Raw genomic sequence first — 18,383 nt, forward strand, 5'->3', positions numbered from 1 at the left:
TTGTCTAGTCCATGTCAGCATCTGACCCCGGGTCTTGCCCGTGTCACCTTTTGCATGGATCACCACAGCAGCCGTATTCTCTGTGTGTAGTCTTTCAACTCTCATTTTTCCCTTTTCCCCCATAGAATCATCCATCTCGGAGACTTTCTACCCCTTTTACTCCTGTGCCTGCAGAATTAATTTTAGTGTCCTTAGCCTCAAAATCTGGACCCATTTTACTTTTCTAGGCTCATTTGTCACTCCTAGCCCTACATTTGAAGCTTTGATAACACCAAATGTCTTTTCTTTTCCTTCCCATGTATTTGTGGTCCTTGAATACTGTGTCCCTTCTTGCGCATGCTTGAGGCAGAATTAACATTTTCCTTTAAAATTGTTTAGTTTGAGATTTTTAATTTTAATTATCTTCATATTTTTAAAAATATGAAACAGGCTCTGCTGCTGAATAGTCTGAAATGAGTATTTATAGTCCAAGTTGCAAATTTTGTTTTTATTAAGGTATTCTATTTGAGGGTTTTTGAAATGTCTTTCAGTTTTGAAGGAAATGTATTTTATTGGACTAGAAAAACCTGATTTTTATATGTGAATTGTAAAATCATGTCACTTCAGAACAATGCTCATCTGCGCCAGTCTCCTTATTTCCACGTAAGGGAACTGTGGGCCAGGAGAAATTTAAGTCATGATTAGTTAGAAGCAGAGTCAAGGTCTACTGTGACCTCCATCAAATACAAGTATCTGTTTAAAAAAAAAAAAAAGAAACCCGTTGTGTGTTGGAGTTTTCAAGTCTTCCTATCTCCAAATACCTCTTAAGATTACCAAGCAGTGTTACAGGTTGACTTGAGTAATCAACTTAGTATACTGTCTAATTCATGACTTCTTAACAACCCTCACTCCATATGAACGGTTTATTTATAAAACAGTGCCCTAAACGTTGCCTTCATACCTGTCTTGGCCATTTATTCTAGAAGGAAACAGTTTTTGCCTCATTGATAGATTGTTTTAAGTATTCTAAATGAAGTAGATATGGTAGATACATTTTATAGATGTGTTTGTCTTTGTTTTTAGCATCAAGCATTGCACGATTCTCTCCAATAATGTAGACCATCTCTTACTGAATTTAACATTGTCTGATATCATGGTCTCCCTGGCAAATGCCTCAACTTTGCAGAAGGATTCTAATTGGATAGAAAGGATAAGAAAATTTGTGACAGAGACCCTTGAAGATGGCTCTAGGCTAAATAGTAAGCAGCTGAACAGATTGCTTGGAGTATCGTGGAGGTTAATGCAGATACAACCAAACCGAGGTAGGTGATGCTGCTTTATTTTCATTTAAGAGCGGAGCTCTCATGCATGCCATTTAGGGTCTACCTTTGAATTGGTAACTTTTAAACTTTCCATGTAGTCAAGTTAATTACATTGAAGCTCTAAAAGGTAGTTAGCATAATCATAAAGGACTATCTGCTTGAACACTGAAACTGTTTATGGCTCAGCAGACCCCTTTCCCAATGGATAGGTCCCTTTCTGAAGCAAATTGATAAGATTTCTAGTAGATTACAGAATTGGTGTAAAAAGGGGTAGATACTATTAAGAGGAAATTTTAAATCGATACATTGGGCCTAATGATGAAGTTCCCTCTTCTGATGTTTGACTAGAATTTGAGAGCTTTTTCCTTTCATCCTTATAGACTGAATCCTACATTTCTTCTAGCTTGAAGTTATGTCACGTTGTCAGTTTTTAGTGTGACTTGCTAATTTTTCTCTTTCAATAACAAAGCTTTTCTGTTTGGTTTCCATCTTACCTTTCTAATCTCCTGGTTTTTGTTATCCCTACTTAGGTTTGTTGTCCCTTAGGAAAATTTATACTGTAATCTCTGGTTGGTTTGACTTTTATATTAGGCTTTTGCTATAGGACTTCGATGATAGTCATCAGTTTGTGGCTGAGATCTGCTTTGTTATGGGACAAAGAAAACTGTGTTTTTAGAGGAATTTGGGGGCTGGTGATGAAATATTTTTGATTCATATGTAGTTGCTTTTTTTCTCTGTTTTTAGAAGCTACAGAGTCTCTCATCAAGGCAGTTTATACATTGTATCAGCAGAGAGGCCTTATCCTTCCAGTTCGGACTTTGTTACTGAAGTTTTTCAGTAGAATCTATCAAAAAGAAGAATTGAGATCTTGCAGATTCAGGTAAAGTTTCATTTATTTTGCCTTTCTTTTTCTCACTGAGTTATTTTGTAGTCTTTAAAATAAGATGATTAAATCTGTGGAGAAGTTCACTCTTTTTTTGTCCTAGATGGTTATATTGTGGGAGAAACTCCCAGAAACTGTTCTTCTTGCCAGTGCAGTAAAGAATTACAGGTTAACGAATCTATTATCGTTCAAGCAGGGCTTACTGGTGATATGTTCTCATGGAAGAGAATGGGCCTGCCAAGGTCGGGGAGAAAGGCAAGGCCAGGGGTGGCAAGAGTGGCAAGGGCACAAGAGCAAGACAGATATCCTTTGTTCTGAGGACTTGTTAGTTGGTGGGATTGGGGGAAGGTGAAGAAGTTACATATTGATTGACAGGTAAAGATGGTGCTGGCTTTCCAGGATGGGGCTTGAATATCCAAAGGTATTAATAGGCTTCTTCCTTTAGAAGCTATGGACCTTTTCAGGCCTTTCAGGGCTTGGGATGGAAGCAGTTTCAAAGGCTTCCTTTTGCAGATAATGGAAAAGTTACATAGAATTTCAACGACTCCTGAGTCAATGGGTGGGGCATGGATTGCTCCTCCTCCCTGCTTTTGTTTGCTATCTATCCTACCTCACAGTTACATTTAAGAAAAGATAAAAAAATTTTATGAGGAAGTATACATAATAGTACCAGTAATCTTTATGCATATAACTGAGCAGATAAAAGCCTCTTTGTGCATATATCCACTTGTCCACTTAGAGCCAAAGGATAGTTGGAACAAACTACGGCAGCCTCAGCCTTTTCTTTTGCTTCTCATAAAAATGGAGATGGAATCACTAGCGCTTACTGACATATTGAGGCATATGGTGTGAGAATGAGGGCAATAAAGATGAGAGAGTTTCCGGCTTAGTTTGATGCGCTCATGTGAGACAGCACAGAGAGTATTACTAAGGCATTAATTTTTTGATAGGGTGAGTTTGAGGTTTATTTGGGACAGCCAGGAAGAAATGTTTGGCTAGAAGATAACCTTGGTGTTACAGAACAGACCGGCACGGGGGTGGAGGGACAGAGGTGAATGATATACTATTACCGAAAGGACCCTTTCTTTCTAGGGGTCCCCCCACCTACAAAGTTCGCCTTGCCCACTGCCAGAGGAAAGACATCTCTTAATGCCAGAGATTGGTGAAAAGGAAAGGAATTATTTAAAAGTTATACAGACTTAGAGTAATGACTTAATGTCTTCATTAAAACACTAAAGTCCTTTAGGATATCCACAGACGCACACAGTCCTTCCTTCTCCCTTGCCCAGTCTGGGGTAGAAGTAGAAGTCTGTGATTCAGGCTCTGGGCACCATTAGCTGTGTCGCCGCCACGGGGTCCTCTCCTCCGGGTATGGCTGCGACACTGGGGTTTAAATCCCCTCACCAGTCTTCCTCTGCAGCTCCATTTCCGACTCTTCCTACAATCAGTTACACCTGCCAGCATTCCGGTTTTCTTCCAGCTTTACTGGGCTGCCATAGTAAGTCTGGGCAAGTGTGGCCCTGTGGCACAGAGCCAGTCTTCTCCAAGCTCTCACGCAGGTGCTGTAACCTGGGGGAGTTGCCTCCTAGTTATATCTTGGGTGGAAGTCACTCCCATTCCCCTGGCTCAAAGCGAGGCCACAGTTATTTAAATTATCCATGAAACCAGTTAAAGGTTATACATATGTTAAATGACTATGCCAGAGGTTAGCTGCACAGCTGTTGCTATACAAAAACAGTTCCGAATGGCTCTGCTCCTTGTGTCCCTTCCCCAGCTCAGGCTTGTGGGGATGAGGACATCCTATATATATTTTTCTAATATTTCCTGGACACCTTGAGTTCTGGGCCCCATTACAAATCCCTGTTTGGGGCCCCCCTCTTGGCTGTACCCTGTTACATTGGCATATGTAGGAAGTTGCTGGAATATATTTGAGTCGTTATTATAAGCCAGGTGCTTTTCATAATTTTTCTGAATAATTCTCATCTTACTACTATGAAGAGTAGATAGTGTAACTCTCATTATACAGAAGGAGACAAGCTTAGGTTAAATAAGTTGATGGGTGTCATCCAACTAATGGGTAACAGAGGTAGCTGAGATTTTACATTCATGTCTGACGACAAAGGTCATGCTTCAAATCACTTAAGTTCTTGGGGGTCAGCAAAAGCGATTGCTGCTATACAAGTATAGAGACCTTAGAGCTTTAGCAAGTACACCAAAGAACTGAAATGACACAAGTTCTAGGGCACCCTACATTGAATGCATCAAAAAGTTAAGCGGTGTCTGTGTCCTTTAAGATAAAAATATAATTTAGTCCCTCAAACTTGGTGGGGAAAACCTAGAAAGTGCTACAACTAAATAACTGATGCTGGCAATCTCATAGGCTTTCACATGTTTAAATGAATAAATGTGTTATTGGTATATGATTTGTCACTTTATGGTGTATTTAAATTGAAATTTTTTTTTGCTTAAATATATGCTTCTTGTCTTCTAAATTATCGTTTATTGGGTTCCTCCTTGGCTTTTCTTAGGTATCGTAGCAAAGTGTTATCCCGTTGGCTGGCTGGTTTACCATTGCAGCTCGCTCACCTTGGCTCCCGAAACCCTGAGCTCTCAACACAGCTTATTGATATCATCCAAACTGCTGCAGCACGAGCAAATAAAGAATTACTAAAAAGTTTACAAGCTACTGCTCTTCGAATCTATGGTAAGAGTTTGCTTACCTGTACAGGTAATCACTGCTATATCCTGATTTGGAAAGGAAGTTTCTAAGGGAAGCCCTTTAGGTTTGCCTTTCCTTTCAATTATTATAAATGAGTTATGCTGTGATAAAATTACCAAAACAAAATCCACCATCAAATAGTAAATTGACTTTCAGTAGTAAGTATTCTTTGTTAAAATAGTTTTAGAAGGTTAATGATAGGTGCTGCTTGCATTCTTAAATTGTCTTTTAAGCCAGTTGCTCTTCACAAATTCAAAACTGATCAAGTAGCTTAAAAAACTTCCTTTGAAGCTTTTTCCTTTAATCATAACAAATATCTTACATGACTTCCATATGTCAATACTTCTGACTCATCCCTGGAGCTATTTCATATTTTAATCAGAAATAGCAGTTAAAAGCTTTCTGGGCTATATACCTATATATAATTTACATTTATTGAGATATAATTCACAGTACGTGTATGTGTTAGTGTACATAGACACACAAACAGGATTTTGCTTTAAGTTGATATTGTAATTGTCACTGTTTAGCAGAAGTGCCTGTTTTTTACTGTTTTGCTTTGTGTCCTATCCCTTTACCCCCATGAATGTTCTTATTTCAAGCAAGACAACTTGGATGCTATGAAATTGTTACTGTGTTAAATACTGGGTTGGCCAAAGAGTTCATTTAATTTTTTCTGTACAATGGCTCTAGTTGCGCTTAGTTGTCTTCAACTTCGTACAGAACAATTTTGTTAGATTGTATTATGGCAGCTGTCATATCCGTGTGCATTTAAAAAAAGTTACCAAAATTGGTGAATTTTTGTGTAGCCATTTTAATATCGAAGAAGGAAGAAGATATACAACGTTTTCATCATATTATGCCTTATTATTTCAAGAAAGGTAAAAATGCAAATGAAATGCAAAAAAAGATTGTGCAGTATATGGAGAGGGTTCTGTGACTGATCAAATGTATCAAAAGTGATGTGCAAAGTTTCTTGGGACTGTTGACATTTTGCCAAATAATTATTTGCTGTGGGGCTGTCTTATGCTTTGAAAGATATTTAGCAGTGCCCTTGGCCTCTACCCGCTAGAAGCCAATAGCAGGAGATAGCTGACATATTCAAAATGTCCAGATCATTGAAGTTTTTGGTATAAATGAAAAATGTGTTTCATTTTATGGAAAAAAACGTGTGGACTTCTTGGCCAACCCAATGAATGTCTTTAAATAAATAACGGTTATGTTCAGTATTTTATTTTAGAAAAGTAGTTTAAGCCATACATAACATGTTTTATGATAAAAACTTTTTCATGTAATTTATATGATGGAATTCAGCATAACACAGTGACCATCACTCAGTCTGCTTTATTAATTTAATCTCTGCTTTGTTTATCTTTTTGTTTTTTTAAAGATTTATTTATTTATTTTTAGAGAGAGGGGAAGAGAGGGAGAAAGAGGGAGAGTGAAATATCAATGTGTGGTTGCCTTTAGCACACCCCATACTGGGCACATGGCCTGCAACCCGGGCATGTGCCTTGACTGAGAATCGAACTGATGATACTTTGGTTTGTGGGCCCACACTCAGTCCACTGAGCTACACCAGCCAGGGCTAATCTCTGCTTTGTATATCTTTTATAGTTAAATTTACTGTGTCCGTCTCTCCCCCCCGCCTAGATCCACAAGAAGGCACTGTGGTGGTTCTCCCAGCAGAGTCTCAGCAGTGTTTGGTCCAGCTTATATATTTTCTACCCAGTCTACCTGCTGATTTGCTTTCTCGGTTAAGTCGGTGCTGTATCATGGGAAGACTTAGTTCAAGTTTGGCTGCCATGCTTATCGGGATACTGCACATGAGGTAGCATGCTCACGTGAGCTGTATTTTAAGTGTATGAAACGTATAGCCCTTTATTCCTTCAACTTGCAATTCGCAGTGTTGGCTTTTAAAATCACACATTGCTACTACCTTCATTTGCTCTTAATGCAATAATTAAAACTTTATATTATTGGTAGATAAAGTTTATAATGGTAAGATTGTTTCATTATTTAGTGATTTCTTTATATAGGTTGGAATAAGGGTTGAAATTATCAAATGCATGTAGTAAGGATTCAATGGCAAATGAGGGCACTATGCTTAAAACTTTGGTGTTATGGAATTGTGATACAGACCTTCTTTTCAGGGAGCTCAGAATTTAATGTAGCTGGTGAGATTAAGTTTGTGTACTCAGACAAGGAATCACTTGAAATCTCACGTGTATATGTTAAAATACGTTCTTACTGGACAGATAAAACAGTACAGTGGTATGAAGTACATTTAGATTGCTGTGTAACCAGCACCACTGTCCTTCTCTAGAACTTTCTCATCTTCCTAAACTGAAACTGCCCCTTGTATAGTAACTCCTCATTCACTCTGCCCCTCCCTGCCACAGGTAACCACGGTTCTATCTTCATGATGTTGATTATTCTGGATTGCTTGTATAAGTAGAATTGTACATGATTTTCTTTCTTTTTGTGTTTTTCATATTTCAGTATAACTCTGCAATTGTCAGAATTTCCTTTTTAAGGTGGAATAGTGCTCCGTTGAATGTAAATACTGTTGTACATTTTGTTTATCTCTTTGTCTGTTGGGGGGCACTTAAAGGCTATTGTGAGTAATGCTGCTATAAACACTGAAGTATAGATACCTGTTTTAGTCTTTTTAATTCTTTTAGTTGTGTACCCAGAAGTGGAATTGCTGGATCATGTGGTAATTGTTTAATTTTTCAAGAATCTGCCATGCTGGTTTTCACACGGCTTTACCACTTTACTCTCAAATGTTTTATAACTAATGTGTCATGTTGCATGTGTTCAAAGAATCCTTAAATACCTATGTTTGTATCATCGGGCATAGTATTTTAGTATTCAGCAATATTTATTACGGATTGTGACTCGTGGTCAGGGTCTGATGTGGTTTTAGGTGGAAATTGAAATCTAGGCTGTAGCTGTAAATTTTCACGACCGGCTTCCTTGGGGCTTTTTGTACAGATTCCCTATCCCAGTTAAATAGTAGCTCACTTTATTAATAAACTCTATCTATATTTATTTGCCAGTCTTTTCATACCGATTTAGGACATTACATTTGAATCCAGTCACCCAAAGTTTGTGCATAACTGGTGATGACCTTTCCTTTTAGCAGAGGAAAGAGATTTGCAACATGTTTATATGTAAGAGTTTAAGGTTTATTTCTTTGTGTTTGTGCATTAGAGAGAGACCTGGTCTTATTTTTAAGTATTTTAAACATTCATTAGTTTCCCTTGTTTATCCTTGTTAGAAATTTAAAAAACCCTGCTCTTTGTCTAGTGTAAGCAATTATTTAATGTTAGGCCTTAAAAACAATTAAATAGTACTCTCTTAACTTAAGTGGTTTTGTTTATTAACTTCCAGTAGAGGGCACTCTGTTCCTTTGATATAACTAATGGAGGATTGGTTTCAATATTCAGTTAAAATCACCTGCTGAGTACTTCCCTTTGAAATTGATTCTCTTTGGAAGGTATATTATCTTTATAAATATCAACTATGCTTATGCTTACCTTGTGTCAAAGAGGTTTTCAAAAGTCTTTTTTCTTTTGTGAAAATGTGATTGTTGAGAAAATACATTACATTAATTTACAGAAAAGGGTAATATAGGGGTTCATAATAACTAAATTAAAAGTTGGTTGTCTTTGTAGTTAAAAGTCCACCAAGTTAAATTTTGCCTTTTAGTATTGGCACAGTGTCTATTACTAGACTTCTGTCTCACACTCTGTTGATGTCTTGTTCCCAAGTTAATCTCTCTTTTGAGAAATAATACAAAACTAGGACATTTCAACTTTCTCAGGCCTATGGCATTATCATTGTATCACTTTTCATAGATTTAGAATTTAAGAATAATGTTTAGTTTTTTCAACATAATGCTGGAATAACTTTTCTGAAATATTCCTTTAGTCATTTCTGATATTTGTCTGTTACATTAAAAAGTGTACTTAAGAGTTGCTGCCACTACCCCCCCACCTGTTTAGAGTTGGGTTTTCCCCTCATAGCATTATACTCGTGTTACTCCACTTGTCTCTCTCTGCTCAGTCCTTTCCTGGCCCCTCGTTTGTTTATAGCTGGACTGGGGAACATAGTTTGTAAATATTTGGTAAAAATCTCTAGGAAGAGGGAGAAATTCTTGGACTGAGCAATTTGGCTTGGTTTTAAGTAGGGCAAATGTATGATCTGGTCTTGAGCGAGCAGTTCCAGTTTACTACTTCTGCCCCAGCATAATCAGCAGTCACATCCCTTTACTCTCGAAGTGGTCTGGCTTGGACAGTATTACTTGTCATTGGTCCAAAATAGATTCCTAAATGGATTTGTACTCATTTTAGCCACTGGAGGGCACAGTTGGTTTCTAGTTTCACTGGGTTAAGTACAGGTGACAGTAAAAAAAAAAAAAGTGCTTTCAGTTGAATTAGAAACTCCTATTTTTGTCTGCATTTATTCATATATCTCTGATAAAATTTGTAGTCTTAGCTTACTGGGTCTGACATTCTCAGCCTTCTGCTATATTCCTGGATGACATTTGTTCTCTTCATTCTTAGCTGTATGTTGAAGAGAATTTTTAAAGAAATCACTGGAAACTGAACTCATAGCAGGAACCAGATAAACGTTATCTAATGCAAATCTGCTTTAGCTATTTCCTTGAGTCCCCTTCCAGTTCTTTAGCTGCACTATTCTTAAGTAGAACCAGTTACAACGGGGGTGTCAAACTCATTTTCACCAGGGGCCACATCAGCCTCGTGGTTGCCTTCAAAGGGCCGCATGTAATTTCAGCTCCTTCACAGTTAAGAAATAATTACATTTATATATAGTCCTAAAATTAATTGAGCCCTCTGAAGGCAGCCTCGAGGCCAATGTGGCCCCCCAGTGAAAATGAGTTTGACACCCCTGAGTTACAGCTTTGCAAAGGAGAGGGGCGTATAAATCTGTAGTGTGTCATTGCCTAATTAAGATACTTTGGATTAGGTAGGAAGCTGGAGCTTGTTTAAAGTAAAAGCAAGGTAAGACTTCTTAAAAATCAAGTAAATATATAGCAGCTGCAACTATTGAAAAGCAAAATGTAATCTTGGTTCCTTACAGTATGGTTTTCAAATGGTGTGGAAATTTTCTAAGTTATGTCATATACTGTGTGGACCAGTTGTGCTTTTTGATGAAACTTTACATAAACATAAATAGAAGTTAAAATTTCCATGTCATGTTCAGCCTTTACATACTAAATCAATGCATACTATAGGTTTTGCTTAAGCTACTAAATCGGACTTGTTTTCAGTGAAGAAAAATGGTTATATGCTTGTTATTATTCTTGAGCCTTCAAGTTGGTCACTTCTTGTAATAGTTCTCTCATTGTTTATTATAGATCATCATTTTCTGGATGGAAGTATTCAGTTAAAGACTGTTTGATGAGTGATGTGGATTATTTCAGCTTCTTATTTTCAACACTTACAGGTAACCACATTCACCTGTCAAGTTAAGGAAAGGAAAAAACTTTGAAGATTATCCTAAAATGTACTGTTTTATATGTTTGGTTCTAAGTTTTGAGGATGATAAATAAAGTGTCTATCGTAGAATGATTTCTATTGGTTAATAAGTGGAAATGTTTGAAGGAATATTTGTACCCTATATTGTCCATCTCTTTAGGTAGGGAGATGCATGATTCATCTTTAAATCTCTCATAGTAAGTATTGAATACCCAAACCTTGGGAATTCATTGAATGTCATGATTGTTTTTTTCACTTTCTTCTTAGTCTTATTTCTCACCTTTCTTCTTGTCTTTGTTTACAGTGAATTGGACATACCTCTTATTCAGATAGCCAGAGAAAGCCCTATTGCATACCTTTAAAAATTGATGAACAGAACATACATTTTAAACATGTTTAAAATGTTCAACTTGATAGGAAGAGCACCAGATGTGGATTAGCTGTTTTCTATATCCCATTTGCCCTCAATGCAAAATTAGTAAAATAAACTTAGAAATGTCAAGTTAGATGTACAAGATATGTATAATAACAATACTTATTCCTATTATTACTATTGTTTAAGTGATTGTACCCATTCAACATTTCAGTTTTATACTTGGATGATGGTGATGAGATTTTTTTTATTTTTAATATTTATTTTTAGAAAGGGGGAAGGGAGGGAAAAAGAGAGGAAGCGAAACATCAGTGGGTGGTTGTCTCTCACATGCCCCCACCGGGGACCTAGCCTTGTAACGGAGGCATGTGCCCTGGCTGGGAATCTAACCAGCAGCCATTTGGTGAAGATGAGATTCTTTAAAGTTTTTTTGAAGACTTGTAATTAGGAGATGTATAATTACTATGTTAAGTCAGAATCCAAAGAGGATTTCACAGATTCTGATAATGAGCTGAATCCAGCAAGATAAATTTTATGTAAGAAATAAATGTGGACTCCTGCATGTTTATTTGATAGTTTCGGATATACATATTTGAGATGGAGGTGGGGGACTTTATGTTTTAGTAGTAGTACCTACCAAAGCTTTAGTGGTTTTAGAAAGCTCCTTAGGAGTCATTAATGTGATGTGGCTGTCGAACTAGATGAGGCCTCTCTAGGCTGTGTCCACGGAAATACAGTCATCTGAGCATCGAAGCAGAAAGCTAGGGTCAGACTGACGACGTTGCCGGTACACTGATCTTTCTGAGAGCTGTCTTCAGGAGGGACTTTGGCCAGTTTTCTACGTAGGTCAGGCCAAGTATATAATAGGGTGGTAAGAGAATCAGATAGTAGTTTGAAAGGGCTATTATGTAAAAGAATACAGTTTAGTATGTGTATGGAGCATATTATTTTTACTTGTTCATTTGCTTTTTAAATCTACCATTATTTGGAAAGGTTATGCCTTTTATTTATTTTTTTGGTAAGTCATAAAACCTGTTTCTTGCTGTATTATAGATTCGGTCAGAGCACACATTTGTGTGCATAAACACGTGAATTTTACTGCCTCCATTACTAGCTATTCATTTTAAAAAATACTACATGAAATGCAGAATTTCAGAGAAAACAAGGTAGTTTAAAGAAGAATTTAACTTAAAGGTACATGTCATCTCTTTTTAAAAAATATATAAAGAATGGCACTTGCTCTGTGATTTATTTTTTAAATATTACTTTGTTTGTACCCAAATTAGGGTTTTCAAAAGAGGAGTTGACTTGGCTTCAGAGCCTTCGAGGCGTTCCCCACGTCATCCAGACGCAGCTTTCCCCTGTGCTGCTTTACCTGACAGACTGGGATCAGTTTTTACACCATTGGGATGTGACAGAGGTAACAGTGCGTTTAAAAGGAAATTTCTGGCTATTAAAATTCAGTTCATCAATCACCAGTGGTTGGCATACATTAGGATTACCTTATATGAGATATTCATAGGGATACAAAGTAGCATAAGACATGCTCCATGCTCTCAAAGTGTTTATGATCTTGGCTGGGACATGTATGTTTCTACAAGAAGAGTGTTTTCCATTCTAAGTTATGCCACTAGAGTACAATAAATTAGCAGTTTGAATGATAGAGGTAAATTTATTTTCTTTTATCTAGCACAGGACAGATAGGATAGATAAGACGTGAGGAGGGTTTGGTATCCTTGAAGGTGGTGTTTTTAAACAAAAGATTATTGAGCAGTTCCTTTTGAGTTTATATGTAGTTTATTGAAGTTAAATTTAAAGCCCTAATTTTTCCTCAAGCTTTAATGTTTAGCTTATGAATCTTATTTTTAGATAAGTATAGTAAATTTAAGCAGTCGGCAAAATACTATGATTATATTTTATTCCTTTACAGTTAAAATTTTAAACTCTTTAAATAACTTCTAATATATTTACTATTTGTCAAGTAGTTCAGTTAAATATGATAAATCTTAATATTTTAAGTTTGGTACTATCGATAGTGAAATTCAAATTAAAATCAAAGTTTAAATTAATTACTGATATGTTTTAAATTGGAATTATAAGGCTGATCTTTTACCCTAATGGGCATAATTGTCTTAACATGTTTCAGATATGTAAATTAAATATACTAAATCATGATAAACATAAATACTAGTGATTTGATTTCTCTGAAACATTTTGGTGGTAGTTCCTGTTATTCTTTCTATTTCTTTCCTTGCATTGCAAGGTACTAATTAGTAAGAATATAATTATTTCATCCCCAGATTATTTAGGTTCCAACCTTCCTTACAAATCCTGAGGTATCTGCTCTGCTGGCTAATTTTACTTTAATAATTCAGAAGGCCTCTGGCCGGGACACTGACTGTGTTCTTTCCTTGTAACTCCTAATTGCCGGGCCAGCACTTTTTTTTTTTAACCTTTTTTGTCAGTGTTCAAGTTACATCTTACTTCTTCTGTTTTGTTGCTATACCAATTGATTTTATTCAACTGATCTGTTTACTTCTTCCATTCTATTCGGAATATTCCTCATGTTCTTCCCATATCTTAGGGCTCTACCTTTTGTAGATATTTAAAGCATTTTTCTCATAGCTTTGACTCTGATCACAATATTTAAGTCATACCAATGACATTTATCTTCTCTTTATGACCCCAGTGCTTAGTACTGTGTTTATATGTAGGTTCTCCAAAAGGACTGGATTTTAAAAAGTGAGAAGAAATAATGAATTGGGTAACCAACCTATTTATTTAATATCTAAAATTTTACCTTACTCCATGGTAAATGAAGAGAACTGAGAAAGGTAGACTGAAGTTAAGGCCTTGAATACTAGGATTGGAATTTTGGGTTTTCCAGCAACGGTAAGATGAGTTGTTGGAAAGGACACACTGTTCATAGTATATCTGAACTGTCCCTGCGGCCCGGAGAAATATTGTTATGGGGATCAGTGGGCCCCGACTCCAGGCACAGATTTGTCAGTGTCCAGCGTGGTAACCCAGACAACTCTCATAACCTTTATCCGATTATTTAAATTTTTCATAAGCACATCATTTGTGTAAAGCCACGATTGTCATGAGAATGTGATGTTATATTTCCGAACATTTGTCAAGGACATGAACTAAATTTCAAGGTTGCTGTCTCTGAAATGTTAAGACATAAATTAGGAAAAATCAAAAACAAAATGTGTCATTTTTTGGTTTTGAAGTTCTTAAGCGAAAATTTCAATTTTCTTTTGGATAAACCTCGTTACATTTAAGCTGGCCTTTTCATTTGAAAGTACATGTTAGAAATAGATAGGGTTTTTTGACTGTATCAAAAACTTAGTGTGAAAACCTACTTTTCTGAATATATTATTTGAACAAGTTATTAATTGGTAGAGTGGGATTTCTTAGTTGTAGTTATCTGCCTAGGCTGAAGTGATGTTTTAAAAAATAGACTTTTTTTGAGTAGGTCTTCAGAAGAACGAAAGGATAGTTGTAAAAAGTTTCTTCCATTCTTTCTCTCAGCCACCCATTTTTCCTCCCCAGTTTCTAAATGTATTCTTTCAGATGTCTTCTGTCTTCACAAATGACTACATACATTAGTATGTTTTTTTCCTTTTATAGAAATAACATACTCTATACACTGATCTGGACCTTGCCGTTAATGATGGAAACAATAATTAACGGAAAGATCACAAAGGGAACAGGAGTCTCTGGACAGAGATACCTTTCTCAAGTGGAGCTTTCCATTCCAGAGACAGTGAAAGATTTTAAGATTAATGATTGTCATTTATAAAATATTGAATGGTTGTAAAAGGATATTTTTAAATGAATAAGCTCTGAAGTATAATAATAAAACATAACTCCAGTTAGAGAGAACATTTTTCATTATTTTTGAAACCCCTGTGGTGCCTTTCCCACCTCTTTTTAGAGTAACAGCAGTCTTTCAGATTTTATCATACTCTTGCTTCATAGTTTTACCAGATCAGAATGGAACTCCAAACTATGTTGTTTAGTTTTACACGTGATTGAACTGTTTAAAAGGGAAATAATATTTTTAGTGATTTTTTTATTCATTCAATGTACTAAGACATGTGTATTTGTAAACAGTAGGTCATTCTTTTTCATTGTGGTGTAGTATTTCATCGTGGTAAGATGATTGGCTCTTTTTTTTTTCATAGTTTGAGTATTTTTAGCATTCCATTTTATTTCTACTTTTGGCATATTACCTATGCCTATTTTATGTTTTTACATGTTTGCTCATTAACACAGCCTGCCTTTAAATTACGCCATACGACTTCATCCCATATGTAGTGTAGAATGGTAAGTGCAGTCATTCTTTCCTTTGTTTTTCCATATGTAATATTTTCTCTGTACACTTTCCCTACATATTTTAAAGATTTTCCTTTAATCCCTTTTTTGCAGCAGTTTGATTATACCGAGGTAACATGTTTTTCTTAGCTTGATATTTGCCAAATGTTTTATTAGGTTTATAGTTTATTGTGTTTGGGGAAAAAATGTCAGCCATTAGTTTTTCGAAAAATGTTTTTGTCTCCTGGACTCCAGTTCACATGTGTAGTAGATGATTTGATACTCTCCTGCAGGCCTTTGAGACTGTGTTGTGTGTGTGTGTGTGTGTGTTTTACCTCTTTCTCCTGTCTGTTTCAGAAAGTATGGTATGTCTTCAAGTTCACTGATTTTTTTTTCCTGTGGTATCTAATATGCCCTTAAATTTAGCCAAATAATTTTTTCTTTTTAATTAAGACTATTTTTTAGAACAGTTTTAGTTTCACAGCAAAATTGAAGGGAAGGAACAGATATTTTCTACAAACCCCCTCCCTACACACATTCATAGCCTTCTGCATTATTAACATCCCTTTCGAGAGTGGTACATTTGTTACAATTAATGAATTTACACTGATAAAATTACCCATAGTTCACATTACTGTTCACTCTTGGTGGTGTACATTCTGTGGGTTGGGTTTGGACAAATGTATAATGACATGTGTCCATCATGGCATAATACAAAGTATTTTCACTCCCTTTAAACTCTCTGTGCTCTGCTTATTTTTCCCCCAACCCCTGGCAACCAGTCGTCTTTTTACTGTCTCTGTGGTTTTGTCTTTTCCAGAATGTCATGTATCTGGAAGCATATAGTATATAGCTTTTTCAGATTGTATTTTTTTTTAAATTAAGAGTATATTATTTTTAACCTCACCTGAGGATATGCTTATTGATTTTAGACAGAGGAGAAGGGAGGGAGAAAGAGAGGGACAGAAACATTGATGTGAGAGAGAAATATTGATCGATTGCCTCTCACACGTGCCCTGACCAGGGATTGAACCTGCAGCCTAGGTATGTTCCCTGACCAGGAATTGAACCCATAACCTTTTGGTTTACAGGATGGTGCTCCAACCAACTGAGCCACACTGGCCAGGGCAGATTATATTCTTTCACTTGGTAATGGTCATTTAAAGTTCCTCCTTTTTTTTTTTTCTAATGGCTTAATATAGCTCATTTCTTTTTAATGTCGAGTAACATTCCGTTGTCTGGAAGTACCCGATTTTTATCCATTCACCTACTGTAGGGCATCTTGGGATTAAAGCTGCTATAATAAACATCCATGTTTAGTTTTTTGTGTGGACATAAGATTTCAACTTTTTTGTTTATGATCAGTCTCCTTTTGGTGCCACTCCTCTCCCATACAGGTATCTTTCTCACCCCATTTGAACCCCCAACTCTCTGGGATAGTCTGCCTTTATCCTTCTGTGCTCTGTCTGGGGCACTGGACTTCTGCGCACTCCAGTGCTGAAGGTTACCTAGCTTGGCCCCACCCAATGGCTTTAGAACTGAAGAGGTCTGGAACGGGAGGGAAGGGCAGGAAAGGGCAGAGAAGGCAGAAGAAAAGGGATTAAGTCATCACTTACTGTTGAATAGGCCTTATCGACATGATTTACCTTTTGACGGTGAAAATATTCCCTGTGCTCATTTTGAAGTAGAAAGATAGTGTTGGAAATATGTTGTTTACATTGTTACTCATAAGTATAAAAGAAAAATTGCCACTTCAAAACTGACTGATAACAATCTACAACAAGTTTTATAGAGAAATAATGTCCAGAGCTGTTGATTTTAAAGGGTTGACAGTTCTCTTGCATGTAGCTTGATTGTCCTCTTCCTAGAGTGTTCATTCCACCAGTCTTACCTTCCTCTCCCCTTGCAGTTTTTCTGCGTATTTCATTTTTGGCACCATATTCCATCAGTTTCTGAAGTTTTCTTACTATGCCTCTGAGAACTCAATGCTGTCCTTCCCTTTCCTGTTTTCTTGAGAACTTAGAAAATTAAAAATATTAGGGATTTGACTCCCACCTCCCTCATATTCTACTTTCCTATATTCTCTTCTACTTTTGTGGAATAGGACACAGTGTTACAATTAATTCAGACAGGGTCTTAATATCTGGAGCCTAAGTATTTTTGTATGATGCCTTGTCACCAAGTGGAGAAAAGGCTGTTGTCAGCCCTTTGTTAACATCACTCATCTTTTTTTTAGCACTTAATAGAAATAGAGTCTCTACCTTGGTGAATTATAAAGTACTTCAGGGCTGTGAGAGAGAAGGGTTTCTCAGTTCTTTCATTCTTGTGCATGGCACCTTCAGGACTAGCTCAACGCTCAGTAAGTATTTAATAAATAAATTATTTGGAAGACTAGCCCATATGTGAAAACATGATTGAACTTTGACATTTGCATCTTCAGGTTCAATTTTTGTTGTTTACCGTTAATATGTAGAGCAAATAGATTTAAAAAAAAATCTTTTGAGCTTGTTTCTGACCTAAAATGTCCCAATTTGGTTACTGGTTTTCTCCTTTTCCGACAGACAGTTTGTCACAGTTTATTGGTTATCCCTGCCCGAAGCCAGAGCTTTGACATCCTGCAAAGCGCCATCAGTAAGCATTTGGTAAATATACTTAAACTTTTTTCTGTTACACAAAAAAGCATGTAGATTCATTGCATGTGATTAGTTTGCCATAGCCTAGGAGAGAATGAGAATCCAGAATCCTAAGCTTGATAACCTCTTACACAGCATGATGCTGTGATGAGAACTGAGAAATCCTGGTGTTTTTCCTGGCTGTTGCCAATTAATTTTTAAGTTTGGGAAAATCCCTCTTATGCCAGACCCTTATTTTCTACATCTGTACAAAGACAGGCCTTAAAATTATGCCTCTGGTCCCTTCTGACTTGTAATGGGTTAATTAACACATGCCTAGTATTAGTGTATTGGGAAGCCAGCATCCAGACTGGGGTCTAATTCCCACCCCAAAGATTTGGGGACTAAAGTACAGGGACATGACCTAACTGGCTCGGAGCCTACTCACTGTGGAGGCGGTGAGTTAGTCATGAGAATGACTGACCTTCTGGCCAGTGTCTCTCCTTCCCGTTGGTATTAAATTCACATTAGGTGTGCCTGGGTTTTGCTTTTAATTTCCTCTAATGTTTACACTTTTGACCTTCGGCTTTTTATTATAATAATGTATTACAGTGCAAAGGAGAGATCCAAAATTTTATTTTCCAGAGACTTGACTTTGCATGATT

At 36.6% G+C, this 18,383-nt stretch overlaps 1 protein-coding gene across 1 annotated transcript in view; it reads left to right on the forward strand.

The window, feature by feature from the left end:
- The window catches only part of TEX10 (testis expressed 10), a 38,205-nt gene that overhangs the window by 14,511 nt on the left and 5,311 nt on the right, over positions 1-18,383 (forward strand). Inside the window, exons 6-12 of the mRNA XM_024560093.3 lie at positions 1,063-1,301; positions 2,046-2,181; positions 4,713-4,888; positions 6,557-6,734; positions 10,290-10,378; positions 12,070-12,203; positions 17,668-17,748. Of these exons, the coding sequence (XP_024415861.1) occupies positions 1,063-1,301; positions 2,046-2,181; positions 4,713-4,888; positions 6,557-6,734; positions 10,290-10,378; positions 12,070-12,203; positions 17,668-17,748 (1,033 nt within the window). The remainder of the gene's footprint in view (positions 1-1,062; positions 1,302-2,045; positions 2,182-4,712; positions 4,889-6,556; positions 6,735-10,289; positions 10,379-12,069; positions 12,204-17,667; positions 17,749-18,383) is intronic.

The sequence above is a fragment of the Desmodus rotundus genome, chromosome 1 (genome assembly GCF_022682495.2).
Source record: "Desmodus rotundus isolate HL8 chromosome 1, HLdesRot8A.1, whole genome shotgun sequence".
NCBI lineage: Eukaryota > Metazoa > Chordata > Mammalia > Chiroptera > Phyllostomidae > Desmodus > Desmodus rotundus.